General features: G+C 42.5%; 1 protein-coding gene across 2 annotated transcripts in view; it reads left to right on the forward strand.

The window, feature by feature from the left end:
* The window catches only part of MAML3 (mastermind like transcriptional coactivator 3), a 248,650-nt gene that overhangs the window by 150,527 nt on the left and 78,236 nt on the right, over positions 1 to 19,887 (forward strand). For both annotated transcript variants that reach the window (XM_032997696.2, XM_032997697.2), the window contains exon 2: positions 5,854 to 7,344. In XM_032997696.2, the coding sequence (XP_032853587.1) occupies positions 5,854 to 7,344 (1,491 nt within the window). The remainder of the gene's footprint in view (positions 1 to 5,853; positions 7,345 to 19,887) is intronic.

A 19,887-nucleotide genomic window follows, 5' to 3' on the forward strand; every position in this document is an offset into this window, starting at 1 on the left:
GCTGACGGACTTCAGACACTGGTCACAAGATGTGGTTGTACCTCAGGCAGTGGCACCCTTTGGCACTGTTGACTTTTTAATAGCAGTCTCAGAAGTGGTACAGCAAGGAAGGATGTGCAAGAAACGAGGAATCCTTTCAAAAGTTGAAGCTGAATTGCTGGCACACAAATGGCAATACTAATTATTCCTTATTGATCTCAGATAAGGTGGTCATTACGTCTTTGCTTAGAAGAGCTGTCACATCAAATCCAGTTGCTTAGTGCCACTTCACACCCACCCCTGGTTGATAGAATGTGGGTGCAGCACAAGAAGCTAAGGAGAAAACTTGACTCAGTCTTCAGGGTGCTGGCTGGAGATGGCTGAATTGGAATGGTGTTTGGCAGACCTTGTGGTGAGCCTTCCCTGTCAGAGGTGTGTGTGGGGGGTATATGTCAAGATCTATCTTGAGACCTTCAAGCAAAGGAAGGAAGAAGGAAGGTAGGGCAAGGTCAGGAACGCCTGGAAGAAGAGGTGCTAAGCCAGACAGACTGATGAGAGGGAGAGTAGAAGTCTTGCAGGATGGGCCAAGACTGAATTGTTGGCATGGAAGGGAACTGACACCCATTTGAACATGGACAGATGGTGGGCCAGACCATGATTTGACATGAGGAATGGAAAAGATCACTTTTTATTTTTAACAGAAAGAGTCACAGAACAACATTGTGGAGAATATGATAACCCTTGTTTTGTGTAAACATGCAGCTTCTTTGAGGAGGATGGTCTTTGGTCTTTGACTGGTTTCTCTGCTTTCCCACAGAGAGCAAAGACAGCTACGGAGCAAGGTGTGTCCCAGCACTGCTGGGGAACAAGTGTGCCAGGCCTCTCACAGTTGTTGCCCTTGCCTCTTGCTGAAGTGATTGGAGCTGTCTTAACCAGAGGAAAGTCAGTGGCAACATGTCCGCTATGTATGAAACCATCTGTGAAAGTGACCCCAGCCTCCTTATCTGTGGGCTCACAGGTCATCTGGCCACTGAGTGGAAGTGGACCTGTATTAAACTCTGTGAAATGTGCTCAGGCAAAAAGATAATTTAGCCTCTTGGCTCCACCCCGGCCCCTCCATCCCCCTTTCTTTTTTTTAAAAAAGATCAATGAAAGGACTAAGCCGCCACAACAGCCCTGGTCACTCCCTGTGGATGACTGGAACAGCCACCTACCGAAGGCAGCGTGATGGTGGAGGATGGGCCGGCGAGTGGCTCAGCTGTTGCTATAACAACAGCACCTTGGTCTCATTTCTTTTGAAAAATGAATTGCTGCTGGTGGGATGAAGCCGAGCAGCTTCTGCCTGCAGATGAAAGCCCTGCCGACAGCCTCAATGCTCTCCTGTTTATGTGTTGGGTCTGTCGTGGCGTGTCCGAGCTGTTCTGTCAAAAATTTCAGGACGGTTTGGATTAGACCATTTAGGTCCGCGTGTGTCTGTGTGTTTGCATGAATAGCCTCTGTCCCCGCCCTCCACCTTTCCCCCAGTCAAGATTCATTTCAAAAGTCAACCTGCCGAAGTTTGACCTTTACTTGCTCTGCAACTAGAGTTTCTCCAAAGGCATATAAAGAATAGCAAGTCCTGCTTCTCTCTTCTGCTTTGGAGTAGAAACCTGCTGTGAAATGTAGGTCTGTCGGCCAAGTATTTCGTGTGAATAAAGCTAAAGGCCTATGAAACTGACAAGGGTTTTATTTTATTTTAATATTTTTGGTTTATTTTAGTATTTTCCTTTTATTTATATTTTATGCACCAAGAATCTTCTCCTCCTAGATATAAATCTCTAAGCTGCTGCTAATATCTTCATGATGCATACTGTAAATCACATGCACAAGCTCTATACTACTTCTGAGAAGGAGAGGGAAGACACTTTGCAGGAGAATATTTTACTTCAAACATTGTTTTTACAGAGGGAAGGGGAAATGCTGTGATTTTAGTCTAAGACACTGTGGAGTCCTGGTGGTGGTAAACTGTTTGCCAGTATATGAGTGTATGATATTCAAGTCATCCAACAGTTGACGTGGTGATTGGGAAAGAAATCGAGATATGAAAACTAATGTTTGCACTGAAATAATTTTATAAGAATATTTCTGTGTTGTACCCCAAAAAGAAGAGATGTATCTATTGTTATGGCTCCCAACCCTTCCAGAGTGCCTGAACCAAGGTATTTCCCCAACTGCAAAGGTTGCAATCCAGCATGATGCTTTCAAATAAACTTTTCATGCTGTATTTCTGTCTACCTGCAGTAGTTCAGTGATCAAACAAAGAAAATAAAGAGATTAGGTTTTTTCCTAGTGCCTGTTAACTCCACAAATCCTAAAACCTCTGAAGGAGAATAATGTGGGGCTACAAACTTAGTATAGGCTTCATTTTGTTTTCATTTGCAACAAGGCATGATTTATGTATGTTTGATATTTGATGGAATATAGTTTCCATGTTCAAGCTGGGGGTTTTTTGTAATGCATGATAAACACAACTATTAATATTTATATACTAGGCCTGCTTTTACTTTCAATAAAGTCACTATGTAGTTGTACAGGAGGACATCTAAGTTTCGGCACATGATGAAATTATCAGGAACTGGTATTTTTAGGGATAGTTATTTGCCACTAGATAGTTTTGATTCCTTTGGTAAACATTCATGTACAAATAAGATGATGGATTCAGGAAAAATTAGTAAACTATGTGAAAGTGTATCACTCATATGGATATTCTATACGGGACACCTTCAAACTGTTGTGAAATGTATGGAGCCAGTTCTCTTGTATTTCACAGGAGATAACTGCGCTCACTAATCCCTGACTTTGTCATTAAGACAAATTATTTTCCTATCTCTTCCCTATATGAACTTTTCTTCACAACTAGAAGACACTCACCAGGTCATTTGGTATGTCTGTTCTTTCTTTAGCCCAGCATTTGGCTGACATGAACTTGAGGCAAAGGGCCATCACAAGTTTTGGACATTTCTTCGAATCCTGTTTTTGCCTGTGCATGCCCATTGAACTTGGTCTTGACATACTTGCCATTCGGTGACTGTTTTTCTGATGTGGAAGGCAAAGAGGGATAGTGACTTTGTAGTGAGATGGCTTAGGAGCCGAAATGGGTTATTTCAGCTGTAAAATGTGTGAGTGGCCCATTAGGGACAACATTTAAATATGCTGTTTTAAGCTGTTACATCAACTGTGTTACTGACCACCTGCACTTGAGGCCAGATTGTGCTTTTTCTTTTCTTGTTCTGAAGAAAGGAAACTTGGAAGCGTCTGTGCTGATGTACTTGTGAAGCGGTGCCATTACCACATCCGTATTGTCCTTTCTTCATCTCCAGGGTCTGAACCAGAGTTATATAAAGATCAGTGAAACAAGCTCAGTGGCTCGGCTGTAGTCTTCTGCCACATGCCAGTTACATCGGTCAAAAAGCAGCAGGGAGCTGTAATGCCATACGGTGGTATTCAGCTTAACGTAGGTTTTTAGGGGAGGCAAGCAGCAGAGGTGAGAACCGTATCGTAAGCCTCCTTGTGGGATCTGATTTTTCTCCTTCACACTAGTCCTGGGTGTTGACTTACCTTCCACATCACTGTTAACTGGCACAGATTGAGGCAATTACCACCCCTGGGCAAGCACCTCTTGCTAGAGCTCACAGCTGCCGTGGCTGGGAGAGATGAAAAGGTGATGCCTCTGCTGTGGGGCTCCGTGCTCTGCAGCCTGGTGTGCTCCTGCAGATCATGGCTGATTAACCCAACCGTGCTGGGCTTTAATCGAGAGCCCGCCAGCGTGGTGTGTGCTCCTGCCTGCATCTGCTGCCACGTGCAAGACCCCGTCACCAGGCATCTGCGGAGCTCATGGGGGCAAGATCCGCTGCGGTTGGGCGAGGGGAGAGGAGTGGCAGCCCAGTGATGGGGGGCTCCACGCATGCAGCGGGGAGGCCCAAAACACGCTCACAGTCATCCTGGTCCCCGCCTCGCCACGGGTGGGTTCCCCATCGCAGCCTGCGGCACAGGGAGAGGAACTTCTCATTGCAAAAACACTGGCCTTGCTCTTCCCTGACCTCCAGAAACCAGGGGTGGGGAAAGTCTCTGGGTGAGGACAGCTCCTGTGGAGCCGCACAGGCATCTTGCACTGGAGGAGGAGCCTGGCTGAGCAGCGGTCTGCGTGGCAGAGGCTGTGGTCACAGAGCAGCCGGTCTCTGTGCAGCATCACAGAAGCCAAGAAGGAATTTCCGCCTGTGGGAGGCTTGGCACGCACTGGCTTTGTGCGGGGGGAGCAGGCATCAAAGTCTTGGGCGCGTATGACAAGCAGGGACCCACTGGTGACTCTTAGCCACGTGTTAATCATTTTCCCACATAAACAAAGCTCTTCTGCTCCAGTGCATATCAAAGTGTTGATGGCCTGCTTAAGGGTTCGTGGACTTGCCTTTCTGCTTTATTGTAAAGGTCACATCTCTGCAGAGGACCAGCACATAGCTTAGTGTCCCACGCGTGTTCAGCTGGGACTGCAGCAACGCGTGCATCGGCCATGTCCTTCTGCGTTGCGTGCTGAAGAGGCCATGCAGGCCTGAAGGGTGAGGGAAGGGCACAGCCTTCTCTGAACCGCTCCCTCTAAAACGGGGATGAGATATGGATTTGCTTGCCTATCTTACACATGGGATGAAAGGGGAACTAGCCCTCTGGGATGGGAGAAATAAATGGGATCTGGATTGTGGGAAGAAAGAAGGTTGAGGACCTCGAGGTTAGGGAAGGGGTGGGAGCTGCGTGTCTGGGACTTTCATACCAGTAAAAATACTTTTAAAAATGATAAAATCTTTCAGTATTTTGTATTCTATTGTTCTAGTATCAAGGATGCAAGTGTGTCCTGAAGGCGTTTGCTAGAGCTGTGACCTCTTTGCTTCCTCCCCTCCCCACTATTGTTTTTTGCCTTAGCCAAAGAGGGATGCTTTTTTTAGCCTGGTACATAAGTGGAGGACTTAACATTTGGTGTGATAGGAGGGGACTGTAGGTTGTTACAGTGCTTTGCTATGCTTCTTTTAACCTGAATTAAAGCTTATATTAATACACTGTTTTTTTTTTTTTATAACATTCTTATATTCTAATTTAATTGCTTTCCTGGAGACTTGTGTTGCTATCATTTCTGTCAGTTATTTATCTTTTAAGTTAGCTCCTAGCATACAGATTACTTTCCTTTTTCTCGTTATTTGATTAACATCATGCAAAGTGCCTTCTATTTTTTAGGGGGAATATATTTTTTTTCCTCACTAAAACTGATTCTCAATATGTTTTGTAGCCAAGAACAGAGGGCTAATCAAATGAAATTGTGTTGATGAATTTTCTCAAAAAAATGTAGTGTCAACAACACATGTTTAATTTCAAGTAGTCAATCAATTGTATTGCAGGTATTTTTCAAGAGGCTTCTAGAAACTTCCAACAAAAAGATTTTCAGAGTATAGTCAATCTTAGTGATTCCATTTTTTTGGTCCGATTTAAGACTCTTCACTGTATTAGACTCTGTTTAAATGTCATCACTGTGTTAGGCACCAAAATGTTGAATTAGTCAACTGCCTCCATAAAATTCTGGTAGGTTGGAGAGCACAGACATTTTACAGTTCTGTTCTGTTCAGGGACAGGCTTGGTTTGGGGTTTGTTTTGGTGATTTTTTTTATTTTTTCTTTTAGACCATCTTGTCAAATTGATCAAGGCATAAGAATGAAATCAAAGAAACTTCCTAATCAGAGTTTTTAAACTATTTTCACTAGCAGGCTTGATAAAGGAGTATCTGTCACAAGGCTCATCAGCACTTTTTTGTATCTACAACTGGTTAATTTTTTTTTTCTCTTGTTTTTCTTTAAGCTTCAAGAGACGGTCAAAAGGAAATTGGAAGGTGCACGTTCACCTCTCAATGGAGAACAGCAGAATGGAGTTTGTGATGGGAGCTTTTCTCCAACCAGCAAGCGGATACGGAAGGATGTACCAGGCATTGAGGCAATCAACAGTTTGCCCAATAATTTGCCTTTGCCCTCTGTTTCTCCTCTTCACCAGCTTGACATGAAAGCTCCCCTGCCCCTGCAGAACAGTGGAACTCACAGTAGTGGTCTAGAAGACTTGGGTAAAAATGGTGGGCTTTCCGAGATAAAGCTCCCTGTTAATGGTTGCAATGAGCTAGACGATAGTTTTAACATCCTGCAGAACAAAGAGCTAAAGCAAGAGCCTTTGGATGATCCCAGCTGCATAGACACTTCTGAAACATCTCTTTCGAATCAGAACAAGCTCTTCTCGGACATTAACCTGAACGATCAAGAGTGGCAGGAGCTAATAGATGAACTAGCAAACACTGTTCCAGAAGATGATATACAAGATTTGTTCAACGAAGACTTTGAAGAGAAGAAGGAGCCAGAATTTCCCAGGCCTGCCACAGAGACTCAAGAGAGTGCAAGCGTGAAAAGCGATCCATCTCATTCTCCATTTGCTCACGTCCCGTTAGGGTCTCCCCAGGTGAGGCCTTCTTCTTCTGGTCCTCCATTTTCAAACGTCTCCACAGCCTCTAGCATAGCTTCTGTGTCCAGCACCCTGCCAGCCCCAATCCCTGCCGGCTCACCAGCAAACTGTGTTGTTCAGTCACCTCAAACCCCCAGCCAGTCCCACACTCCAGGCCAGACGCAGACGCGGTCTGGAAATGGCTATCTTATGAATCCAGCAGCAGCAACCGTGGCGGGATCAGGGCCTGGGCCTGTAAATATGCCAAACGCTGACATGTCTCCTGCTGAACAGCTCAAGCAAATGGCAGCCCAGCAGCAGCAGAGAGCTAAGCTCATGCAGCAGAAGCAGCAGCAGCAGCATCCAAATCAACCCTCAAGCTGGTCACCTGTGGGACCTCCATCTAGTCCGTATGGAGGACCCTTCAGTGCAGACAAACCAAATAGTCCAATGATGTATCCCCAAGCCTTTAACAACCAAAACCCAATAGTGCCTCCTATGGCAAACAATCCACAGAAGACCACAATTAATAACTACCTCCCTCAAAATCACATGAATATGATCAGTCAGCAGCCAAATAACCTGGGCACAAACTCCTTAAGCAAACAGCCCAATATGCTTTCTTATGGCAACACCAAACCTCTGACGCACTTCAATGCTGAGCTGAGTCAGAGGATGACCCCACCAATGGCAAATCCCAGCAAGAACCCCATGATGCCGTACATCCAGCAGCAGCAGTCCCAGCAGCCGCAGATACAAGCTCAGATAGCGCACCTGAGTGAGGAACAGAAGCGCATGCTCATCATGAAGCAGAAAGGAATGATGAATCAGCCCATGGCATATGCAACACTTCCTTCCCTTGGTCAGGTAAGCGTGCGTGCACGAAATGTGGGCAACCAAAAAGAGGCTGATACGAAGGCTTGGTATCTCTTTGTATGGTCTCCTCCTCCTCTTTCTCTTGGAAAGTATGGAATGTCACTGCAGATGCTTTTTGGACTTTTCACGTGGTACTGGAGCTTGATCATTTTAAGAAATGACTGACGTGGTGTTGCGTTATGCTTTAGAAATGTCGTTAAATGACTGTTTTTCTGAACTAGCACTTTTTCCCTGTGCTTCTACTGATGAGTGCTTAGGGCCACTCTGGGACATTTTGGGTCGGAAAGTGTAGTTAGCTTTGTAACAAAAAGACGGAGTGGTTGGCCCCTTCTTCTTGGGGCAGAGATCGAGCCAGCTTTAAACAGCATATTTAGCATTTTGGCTCAGGGAACAAAGGAAGGACATTTTGGATGCTGAGTGCCTTTGGTTTCCACTGGAAGAAGCACAACTGAATGCTTTTAGTGGTGCTTGAACCATGCGTGAAATGAGATGGTTTATTCTGGGCCTTTCAAGCAGTCTTTAGCAACCTCAAGTATTTTATTGTTGTGAATCTGTAGAGTCTTTCAGCAAAAGGCTAAAGTCATGTTGGCTTGAGTGACTTGGCATCACTGTCTCACATATATTCCATGCTAACCTCTTGAGCGGCAGCTGCCAGGCTTGGGGAATGCTTTGGAATGAATTAATAACCAATTTGAATAACGGTTATAGTAATGCTCTGTCGCCTCCTAGGTCAGCTGGGTATCCTCAGTTGCACAGCCCCTATAAAGATCTTCACACTGGTGTCATGGAAAAGCTCATGAATAAATTTTCTGAATGTTGTTTTAAGGGTTTTAAAAAGAATTAAAGTTAATAATCAGTTCACAAAGTAGGTGATGCCTTCACAGAAGTTATGTGCCACCTAAACATGTCAGGAATTCTGATATAATAGTACACTAACAGAATTGTTGGTTGATAGTTTTAGCGTAACAGCTTTTTACCAAATTAGCTGTTTCCATACCACCTACAAGGAGAACTTCCTTCTAAGCATGGTTTAACTGTGACTCACACTGTAAAGCATGTAGAAATACAGCAAAATTTGCCATTTCTTCAGCTTGTGGAGTTTGGGGATCTACCAATAGGAGGAGTAGGAGCTTTACCAGGTCAGAGCCCATCACATATTATTTAAAATTAATTTAAAAACAAAAAGAAATGTTCATCTACCTCCTGTTTTTGATTCCGGATGTATGGTGACAGCTCAGAGGTTTATATATTTATTTTAATTCTGTTTGCCTATTGCACTAGAAATAGTTGGTCTAAAGCCCCTTCCTTCTGGGAAGATTTATCTAGAGAAATACTGCAATAATGACATAAAACTCAGACTGAGCTACAGATTTGTCAGGTTGTAACTGAGAGGCAGAGTATGTGTGATCATGCTGTCTAATGCTTTATCATTTATTTTCTTTGTTTTTGTTAAATCTGTTGAACTCAAAGAGTTGAGAGGACAAACAGTTGAGAGGACAAACTGCCTATGTGAAAGAGTTATTTCACAGGTTAAGAAATTCATGTTAATATCCCACTGCTGTTCTCCAGTGTGAACAAGAAGCCAAGGTTTCATACATCTAATCCCACTCGGTTCCTTTTTTTTTAATATAGGAAAAACTAGATATTTGGATACAACTAGACATTCTTCTAAAACAAAGTCCAGATATTAAGTCATTTCTATGTCATATAAAGAAGAAACTTAAGGCAAAGCCATACTTTGTTATATTATATGTGCAATTCACATTTATTGACCCAGTCAAGATGAGAGACTTCTTGCTTGTGTGTAGATGTAGAAAGGTCCCTTTACTACTTGTGAAACCCACTTGCCTACACTGAAGGGATTTTGTTTGGTGAGGAAGGTTGAAATAATAGATTTCTAACTGTAATGTATTTCTTCATTCCTTCCCTTCCTGCTTCCCTGAAACGCATTTTTCTGTGGAAAATTGGAAAGCCTATTATTGTGAGATGTGCTTGGTGGAAATGGATTGTTTTTGCAAAGGTGGTAAAAATGATATATTGATATTGTTGAGTTAAATCCAGACTGATGCAGATTATCTGATTCCAATACTTGCTGTGGGATGTGGATGGTCAGGCTTGCCAGATCATATATGGAAAATAAAGAGATTGCAGTCTTCAGTTTGAAATATATTTCTGAACGTAAAGTGGATGTATCTTTCTGTCAGTTTATAGTTTCTGCTTTCATTGTAGTTTTGGTTTTTGATACAGAATTGTAAAAGTGTGTGTGTGTTAAATAATCATGAGAATTTAACAAATAACATTTAAGGGGAAAAAAAAATTTGGCTATTGCATCTCATGGTTAGCACTGACCATATATTTCTGTCAGGTGACTAGTACAAGAGCGTATTTGAAGACCAAAAGATGATTTAGGGAACATCAAACATGTACAAAAGCACATGTCTTTAATTTTGTGTATTGCTGCAAAATTCAGGTTAGTTGTGTGCATGTGTGCACACATGCACTACATACACTAATTAAACCCATGACCATTTGGGCCTAAAGTACTTCTGTTGTTAATAAGCAGAATCGTTACATGCAATCATTGCTTCAGTGGTTGGGCATACTTTAGAGACACACACCATTTTTTCAGTCCAGCAGGGACCTTGCAAATGCTCTGTGGAGGTCAGTTGCTCGTGACTCTCCTATTAACATCTCAGTGCTGGTGCTCTGGTCTTGTGTCCTGGGCTTGCTGAGCATTACTGCATACTCTTGTAAAGAGAGGTGAGCAGCGAGAGAGGAAGCCATGCAGCTCAATATCTATGTGAGTGGTTGGACAGGCAGAGTGCTAAATTAACAGTTTAGCAAGCAAAACTAGTATCCAACAAAGGTAGGATTTCTCTAAAGGCTTTCTACACTGTTGGTGTTGAAACTCTTCCTGTCAGAAGCCCTTTGCTGTGCAGATCCAGGACTGGTACTGGCACTGTAGTTGTAGCCCCCATCACACTATTGCTGAACGACCCATATGTCCTGAACCACGATGGCCTCTATTTTATAGTAGAGCTTGTTCTCTTCAAAGGAGCACTGAATGGAGTATTTGTCTGTTTTTCCACAGAGCAGATACTGGTTTGGATTTTTGAGTCAGGGATTTTTCTGGGATTAGCCTGAAGTCAATTCAGACTGCTTTTTTGTGGAATTGACTGTTAAAACCATGGTTGGATCCTGACCCTTCTATATTCAGCAAGGCTCTGTCCTGCTACTTGTGTTCCCTCGTGCCTGACTGTCCTCCACTTGGTCAGGCTTATGCCTAGAAATCTCTGCTCTTTGCCTTGTCCCACATGCTCTGATCTGTTCTAAACCCAATTGTTAGTTTGTGAGATGGTGGCCTTTAGCCTCTTGTTTTTCCTGGGTGGTTCTTTCATTCTTGCTTACCTGTGGCTATAGGCTAAAACAGCAAATACAGATTTTTACTGGGGCTGGTAACGTGTTAGAAATTTGAGGGATGGAGATCCTCTGCTATTCTGGTTCCTACGTGATAATAAAATGGATTGGTTTCACCCTAAGATGCAATAGGGGCTTTGTTAAGGCTTTTTATGTGATTTAAGAAGTAAAAGCAAGCAAGCCTAAACCAACCTCCTTTCTCAAAAATTAGAGCTTTGTTTAACCTAAAATGTTCCATTTAGTTTTTGAGATGTATGTAAGGTTTTATGGAAGGCATTTTTTTTTTCTTTTCTTTTTGTTTCCTTTAAACCAAAAAGTAATTTCAAATTGGGGAAAAGTGAAAATATTTTCTTTGGAAAATTTCAGAATCATTAATTGTGCCTTTTCTTGGTTCCAGCTGTTCAATATGTATGCGTAATGGTAAGAGAAAAAAGCAGCCCAACGGAATAGATGTTGAATGGCTGAGATAGAATTTGATGTTTGGAGCCAAGTGAGTGAGGGAGAGTAATGAGAGGTTGAAACAAAACAGAATTCTCCGTGGGTGTAAGAAAAATAAAACTAGACTGCAGCTCTTTGCCTGCATGGGACTGTGAGGATGCTGCAATTATAGTTCCTATTGAAACCACTAGTTATGTTGTTTGAAATTGGAGGAATGTGAATGAGGAGGAGAAATGACACCATACTGGAAGAATATCTTCAAATTCTCTTTTTGGTCTTTTGTTTTAATCTTATAAATTCAAGATGCGTCATCTGCTCAGTCTGGTTTTGCATGTGAAGGATAAAATGAGATCTGTGTCCAGAGAACATTTCCAAAACATAATTGTCTCTGTCCTTTCAAAGTGCAAAGGTGTGTTTCTCACTGGAATTGTAAGAAATTTTATACTTTTTTGAAGGTTATCTTTGGGATAGTGAGAAAAAGATTGTTGATATTCTGGGATTTGGCCTTTTATAAAAGCCTACCTGAAAGTAACAAAGAAAGCCTACAGATTTGTATTCACTGCATGAAAGTGTGGCAGAAACACAACTGTCTTACCAGATTTTAGGGGAGACAAGTTGGAATGGGAATAATGACTGAGACTGTGAGGATCACTTGCTGAACAGCCTATAGGGATGTAGTGAATGCCCATCTATGCTATTTGACTCATAGCCACTGTTTTCCACAAAATGTTTGCTCTTTTTGGAGTTCAGATGCAGTTGTCTGCCTTTTACAAATGCTGAAATTTGCTCCCCAGAAATCAGTCTCCCATAGACTCTTAAGAACAGACCTCTTAAGGGTAGTTGAAATGTGCTCGGATGGATTTTGACCGTCTCACCAGGCAATCTGTAAACAGTAGCCTGTGCTTCTTACCATTCCTGCTATCATCTGCCCATTGTGTTGGGAAGGAAGTCATGTTAGCATAACTTACTAGAAACAAATGTTGGATAGCACTTGACTAAGATCAGATCTCCATGGAATAATCCCAAACCCCAATTTTTGGCCTGTTATTATTTCCTCATTTTGTGACCTGTGAGTGTGTCCTTTTTAACCTAATATGTATTCTGTTCACTCCATATGGTAGATGTTTTTCTGCAATACTAAGTTTTTTCTCTAATCTAAGCCTTTCACTACAAGAGCACTGCTCCCATGCCCCAACTGGACCAATCATCATAAGAGAACCATAGATGTCTTTAGCTAAACCTACTTTCCTGAAACCATGCTGACCGGTATTCCTGTTTTATCCTCTGAGTCATTGCTGGTAGAGAACTGAGACCAATTGTTCCACTGTTTTGTTGGAGAGTGTGTTAGAATAACTGGTCTTTTCCTCTTTTTAAATATCACAGTCGTAGTGGTAAATCTTTGGTTCTTAGAAACTTCTCCACTTGTCCAAGATTTCTTAAAATATGTTGTTGTATGATTTTCTTTTTGTGTAGTTTCTTGAAGACTCCTAGTGCGAGTTATTCTCATCTGCAAAAGAAATTGTCCTACATTACTTCTAGAAGCAGAAAATTTGTATTACTGACTTCATGAGGTATATATTAAATGCCCCTATTTTGAAGTCACCATGATAGCATACTTTTTCTTCCTACATGATCTAGATTGCTACGTGAAGAGCAGTTTGTCCTGTTATTTAGCAAGGCCTGTTAGTTGGATGATATAACGTGTGCCAACCAACTCTAGTTTTATTAGTTATGACTGCAGTTGTGAAGCACTGCGATTTTGAAATGTCTATAGCCAGTAGCAGCATATTTTTACATAAAATGCTAACCTTTCCTGGTTTGTTTGTTTGTTTAAAATTCCATTTTCTCCTTAAAGTGCAAGTTATCATCATTGATTTTAGTTTTCCAGTCTCATGACCCATTCCTCTTGCTTTCAGCAATAGCGGCCATAATCCATTTCTTATTGTTCACGAGCCTCTCTAACTCTTCTTGTTTATCGTATATGCTCTTAATGTTAACATACAGATGGTGTAAAGCTGTTCTTTCCGCCCGCTTTTATGGTTGGATCCATCATAAGCTGGTGACACAACACTGCTAAACATACTGGGATATTCATACCATGCTCTCCCCTGTACTGTGCTCTTCCACAGGCTAGTTTGCTGCCCTCTGATCATCAGCATAACTAATTTAGCACAAAAAGGCCAATGCTTTCAGTGCTAGACGGTGGCTGAAAGATCCACATAGCCTTTTCTTTGTGTAACAGTGTTCTAGTGTACTCTGGAAAAGCAAGAGCCCTCTTTCCTCCACCTGGGCAGTCGCCTCTGAGAATCGGCGTATTCCCTGTGGGAGAGCTACCCAGTCACCCACTGATGCCTTTACTCTTTGTGGGTCTGGAAAAGTGTTTATTGCAAAATGGTACTGGTCGTGTTTTGATGTAGACAGTGGGTTCAGCTCATGAGTTGGATTCTTCTGTTTTTATTTCGAGAGAAGGCTTGCTCCAAAGACTAAGAGTAAGGTTCCCGTCCTTGGCAGCGCGCTGTGTCTCTGCCGTTCAGTGCCTCATAGCTGGCTGCCAGAGCTCGCGGAGCGCTTGTCTGAGCGTTTGGGCATGACTTGGTTTGATCCCTTTCTCTCCAGTGTGTGATCTTACATAGCCCTACCAGGATGCAGATTTGATCACAGCTTGCACTTAGATAATATTTTTGAGTTTTAAATTTGTCCTTGTGTAATTTCTTTAAGGACTATTCCTAACTTTACCTTTTTTCTGGCGGTTAGACGTTTAGTACCTCATGCCCCTGTATTTTCATTTTCCTTCCATAATTCCCAAGTTTGTCACTTTGCTTCTCAACATCTCAGAATTATTAACCACAACTTAATTTTAGAGGAATATATATTCCTGTTTAAATTCATTAATATATAAGGATTCTTGTTTTCCAGTTCTTCTTTGTCCATCTGGGACAGAAATTTACTTTTAAGGTAAAGCTTTGATTCTCCCTTACCCCTTTGACTGTAGAATATGAAAGTGAAAGGAAAACAGGTCAAATTATAAACCTGACAAGAGCATTGCAAGATAATGTAATACTAGGGATTTTCCTTACCTCCGTTTTAAGCGTTATCTGTTCTTGTGCTACCCAGCTGGACAATTAATATTATGGTGCATCTCCAAACCTCTTTCTTGGAAGCTTCTCTTTAGTCGTGCTTGTATTTCTAACATGTCACGTAATTCTTTTAGAAAAGACACCTCATGAATTACATTGTTTCCAAGTTACTGTCTGTACTGAGGACATGGGTGAAGTAATTGCTTGATGTGTACCGAAATCGCTTCATTTGCCACCAACAAGGAGGCTGCATGTGCATTTTCTGCGTGGAGTGAATTTAGTAGACCTTGTAGCTAACAGCAGTAATGAAATCAGCAGCAGCTCCTGACCAGATTTAACAGTACAGATCCAGGGCTAGGGAGGCCTCTACTTCATCTCTGTTACGAGGCACAAGGAAGATCTCTCCCTCTCCACCCAACCTTCCTGGTCTCACTCTAACCCACGCTGAGGACAGTGGTCAGTTTTCCCTTGCTGGTAAAGGGAGTCGAGCAAGCCTTGCAACTGATTTTGAAAAGGGAAGAGGCTTTGCTGGGAAGGCCAAGGAGGGCAATGTAGCTGCCCACCCATTTCATGCGCTTCGGGCAGTTCTGCAGGGGACACCTTCCAAGCCAGCTGACCATAAGAAACGTCAGACATGCCTTGTACGGTGCGCGCCTCTGCTGTGAGCAACGGGGGGCATTTCATGGTGGCCTTCTGCTAGCACTTACTGTTGTGCTTTGGGTCTGAAGATACTCCATGTTTCCACAGAAGAACCATTTAAGGTGTCTTTTTTTTTTTTTTTTTTTTTCTATAATTTGTAAAGATCCCTTTATAAATAAATGATTAGTCTTCATCAGTCATATAACAATGCACATTAGATTAATGACAGCTGGACCCTTACCGCTTGCTGTACTGATTGTAAGAGATGAACCAGACTGCCTCCTTTCAGGCTGCATTTCCACCCTTAGCAGCATTTCTAAGCCTGAGTGTCATTTTGTGTATCTCTGCTGATGTTAGATTTTAAATTGCCTTTTGACTATTCTGTTCTGGAGGGAACAAAATGTTAGCAAATCCCTTTGCTATGAAAGTCTCTTCCAGGTAGTCTGGGAATTTATTCTTCAATTTAAGTGTAGTCTCATTGTCTTTCCCAACCTCTGTAAAGAAACCCGGAGACTGGATTAAAAATTAACTCTGTCTGTCTCTTTTTTCCATCCCATAGTAGGGGAATATACAAACTGAGATTTAATTTCAAGCAAACTTGTAAATTTTTTTATTAGTATTTGAAGAAAAGATTAATTTTATGTATAGAAATTTCTTGCAACAAGAATTATTCTGGAACAAGCAGTACCCTCCCCCTGTGCTCCCTTTACTGTGGGAGGGATGGAATGACTCTGCTGCTTAACGCGGTTAAGTGCGTTTCATGTAGCTTCTGCTCTATGGTGATCACCCAGCCTGCTCTGTCAAGGACCTCCTTTCCTTTCCCTACATTCTCCCTCTGCTCCGATTTCTGGCTGTTAAGGAGCTTGAAGCAAGTAAAACTGCTTATCAAATAATCTATAAGGGTAAAGGTTATAGGGTATCCTGTAATTAAAAAGTCTATTTTGAACTATTAATAGATTGTGGTTATTTTAAAAGCAAGTTCCATCCTGTTCTCTTTTTTCCTCCTCAGTATTACTGCTTTTTTTCCTGTGACATGTAGGTGGCTTCTTCCCTGCCAGTAGCTCTACCCTCAGGTAAACAGAAGAAGAGACAGCATCACAGGGGTAAATCATGAATAGTCAGCATGGGGACTGCCTCCCCCCCAGAGGGCTGTTTTCTGGGGGTGGGAGCATGGGCAGCACCCTGTGCTGCATGCATCTTCCTTTGCTGTCTCCTACCCCAGCTCCTCTTTCCTGTTTGCTTGCTGACTGGGAAAGGCACTGGCTTTGGGGGGGGGGGGGGGGCAGGCCAGAAGGGCTGCTGTGTTTCTGATGCTGATCTTTGGTGCACGTGGAGAGCCAGCCTGGGGAGCCGGGCAAACTGCCCGCTTCCTCTCCTGCCATACCCATCACCAGAGTTACCAGTGTAATGGGGAAATGTGTTCCTTTGCGAGTGGGAGGGGAGGTGGGGAATAAGTGGCAGTCCTTTCCAACTGCTCCTGAAGGCAGTCACATCTAGCTGATCAAGCTGATAAAAAGAAATGTTGCGAGGGAGGAAAATCTTAGTATTTCTGCTGTGGTGGTGCTCAGTCTGGGCCTTTGTGTGAGGTGTGGGAGCCACATGTCAGAAGAGGTAGTGTCCACCTCAGAGGTCTTGCAGCTAATTAAACATTACACACAGTGACAGCTTCATTTTGGGTAGCACTGTGAAGAGCTCAAAAAATCAGAAATGACACGATTGGAGTTGTCCACAACTATCTGTGCTACACTGCAAGGTGCAAGAAATGGCAGAAGAGCGAGAAGCTAAGGCCTACAAGTATCTTATGGGAGGCTGAGCACTGCCAAAAAGCAAAAATCCCCTGCTTTGTCATAATCCCTGTGTTCCTTTAATGTCTTCCCCCCCTCAGTAGCATTTCAGTGACACTGAGAGAGGCTGCCTGTTTATCCCAAGAGCATGAACACAGCTCAGCTCTTTTGCTTGAGGAGAACATCAGTAAGTAAAGATCAGTGTTCCAACTAGGAATTTAGGACAAAATAAGACTCATATTTTCAGGGGAAAAGTAGTAGTCCCATCTTTAGTGGCTCATTTTTAGCCACCTATGTTTACTGCAGTTCATGGCTTGTAACTCAGGAGTGTCTGAACTTGTGTGCAGATGTTACTGTGTTTTGTGGAGTTACATGTGGAACCCAACAGCTCTTTTTAAATTTGTGTGTACATACTTATTTGTGGCTAACGTACATTTTCGGACATATATTACCAGGAGCTTTCCCATCCCTTCTCTAAACAGTGTGACTTACAGCCTGCTTCCAAGCCATCAGCGGAGCACTTGGCCACCCGATCCCAGTGCAGCACTGCAATGTCAGGACCGATGTCGGTGTGTGCTCAAAGCCTTGATCTCAATTTTTGCTCTCCATGCCTCTGCCTAACCTGTCTGTGTGAAGGAGTGCTCTTTGATGAGCAATCTATGCTATCTAGCTGGCTATGATGTTCCAGCTCAAGTGAGGTGTACCTTGCACCTCTGAATTTCTATTTTGTCTTTTATTTTATCTACGTGGATCCTTATTCTGGTGATTTCCACAGCATTTCTGGATATTCAAGCCCAGTGCTGCCTAGAAGCGTTTTGCTATCAGCATGTGTGTTCCCTCCAGAAAGATTGCCTAATGTCTGCAGTGTGTATGCATCCATAGTAGGAACACTTAATACCTCTTGAAAGACTGTCCCAGTAAGTGGTTAAGTGCAGATTTGGAGTCCTGCATTCAGCAGGTTCTGCCAAATCCCAGCTGATGCATCTAATTTGCTAAAGAATGTGGCTTCTGAGCTCTTCAGCAAAGGTTTCATTCCTCATGGGCAGTGGGAAACTTGCCCTTTTTATGTTATTGTTCACCAGCTTAGTATTAAGTCCGAGACAGCCAACTTTGTTACTAAGGAGAGAAACCAGTCTGTTGGTCCCTATGCTCTTCATTCTCATATAATGCGTGTGTACAGGTGTTCTTGAGTCCTCTGCCCTTATTTAGCCCCTTTTTGTGTGTGTGTGAGGAATGTTTTGCATGCATTAGCCTGCAAGTGTATCTTACGCATTGGGAGGAAACCACCCGTTCTGTGTCAACACACCTTCCAATCAGGTGGCTTCCTCCTTTACACCCAGTGGGAGCTTGTTAGCAGTTCTTGAGTGGGAGCTGTCTAGACAGGGTCAAGTACCTCGTAAGTAAGCAAGCCCAAGTCCAGCAGCACAGTCACAAAATTATGTTTTAATGTTTTCTCTGTCTCTTTTTCACTTCTGTTTCATGCTTGTGCAATATTAAAGTCTATTCCTCACTCCAGAAGCTCAGTCTTTGACTGCTTATGCTGGCATTCTTCTGTAAAATCTGTTCTGCCAGGTTCTTTGCTGCTAGCTAAAATCTGCATTTTTGAAAAACGGAGGTATACCTGTAGGTTGTCTTTTGTTTCCTTATGCTATTTGGAGAAACAGAGGGAAAGACAATGTCTTCAAAAAACAGAAAGAAAAACAGTTTGAAAGAGTCAGTCTAGAAAGAGTTAAAGGTCTGCCCTAAGAAGATGACTCCTTTTCTGACATGATGTTCCTTACAGGCTTGAGAGTTAGCATCCTCAAAAGAATCTGCATTTTAAATTATTTTTGGTATGTAGTATTGCCTAGAGAAAGCAAAATTCCTGAGATTTCCCAACATGCACTTTCCAGGGAAATATTTTCCAGTGGGTACTTCTTTCCCTCTGAGTCCAACAGGTTAGGTTTGTTTTTGTTTTGTTTTGTTTTGTTTTTTTTTTTTTTTTAATCTGTCCTATATTATTTGTCTGTTCCTTTTCTCTGTCCCACTACTCCATGAGCCATTTTTGTTTCTCTCCCTCTAAACTCCCTGTTCAAGTTTACCGTGTTTTCCCTCATCCAGCTTTTATTTCTCTGCCTCCCCTTCTTATCCATTTAATAACACAGGACTGTTTTTTGGTATTGTCACGGTGTGGAGGAAATCACTGTAGACACCACAGCTTTCTGTGGTTTGTATACCTCCAGCAGATGGAAACAGTATGAAATATTAGTTGTCATATTAAATGTTTTTTTTTAACCAGTCATGGGATAGATGAAAGACTGGGGGATCTTAGCTATAATCTTACTAATGTGGTGGCACCATCCATGTGATAAATTTGGCTGCTCCACCTTCAATCTGCTCACTAATCCATCTCAACCAGGACTTTAATGTTCCAAACTATGGAGCAGGTTCACTGGAGCAAGATTGTTTGTAGTGTACCCTTATCATAGATGGCTAAAACAAAACCAAAAAAGTAAGAAATTTCAATTGTTAAATTGCCAGTGGCATGTAGTTTCCCACACCTTGAGGATTTGTCTCTGGCAATAGAAGGCAGTAAATTAGTCTACAAGCCCTTGCATTCATACGGATGGAAAAGTGATTTTTTTTGTATGTGACTTTTAAACTGTATTAATGATACCTTCTCTTGCCCTTCATGTCACGTGAAACTGGTCTCATCATCTGAAGACAGCTTTGCTGTTCCCACAGACAGATGGATAGAACAACAATATTTAAAGCTTTTTAAGACATTTCTGGAAGAGTTACTATGTTCATCACAAACTACACAAAGCGCAAGGATGTATAGTAAAACTTAACGTATGTGGTTACTCTGTGGCAGTATTTGCCCCATTCATCTTACCACATGGGAGTTGCTAGTCCAGGATCAAGAAGAAACATTTCTGTGTTTCTGGGCATGGCTTCACCAAGTGTCTGCTCATGTCCACCAACTTCATGCAGTAAAAAACAGCACAGCAGGGAAAATGTATGGGACAGTACCAAAAATCTTGCGTGTCTGAAGCAGATGTAGCCCTGAGTTTCAGTTGGAGATGTCAGAGATTTCGCACCAAAAATCTTGCGTGTCTGAAGCAGATGTAGCCCTGAGTTTCAGTTGGAGATGTCAGAGATTTCGCACCATGACGCAAGAAAAGTCACCGGCAGTGCTG

Source organism: Tyto alba, unplaced genomic scaffold, assembly GCF_018691265.1.
Source record: "Tyto alba isolate M040663 unplaced genomic scaffold, T.alba_DEE_v4.0 Super-Scaffold_23, whole genome shotgun sequence".
NCBI lineage: Eukaryota > Metazoa > Chordata > Aves > Strigiformes > Tytonidae > Tyto > Tyto alba.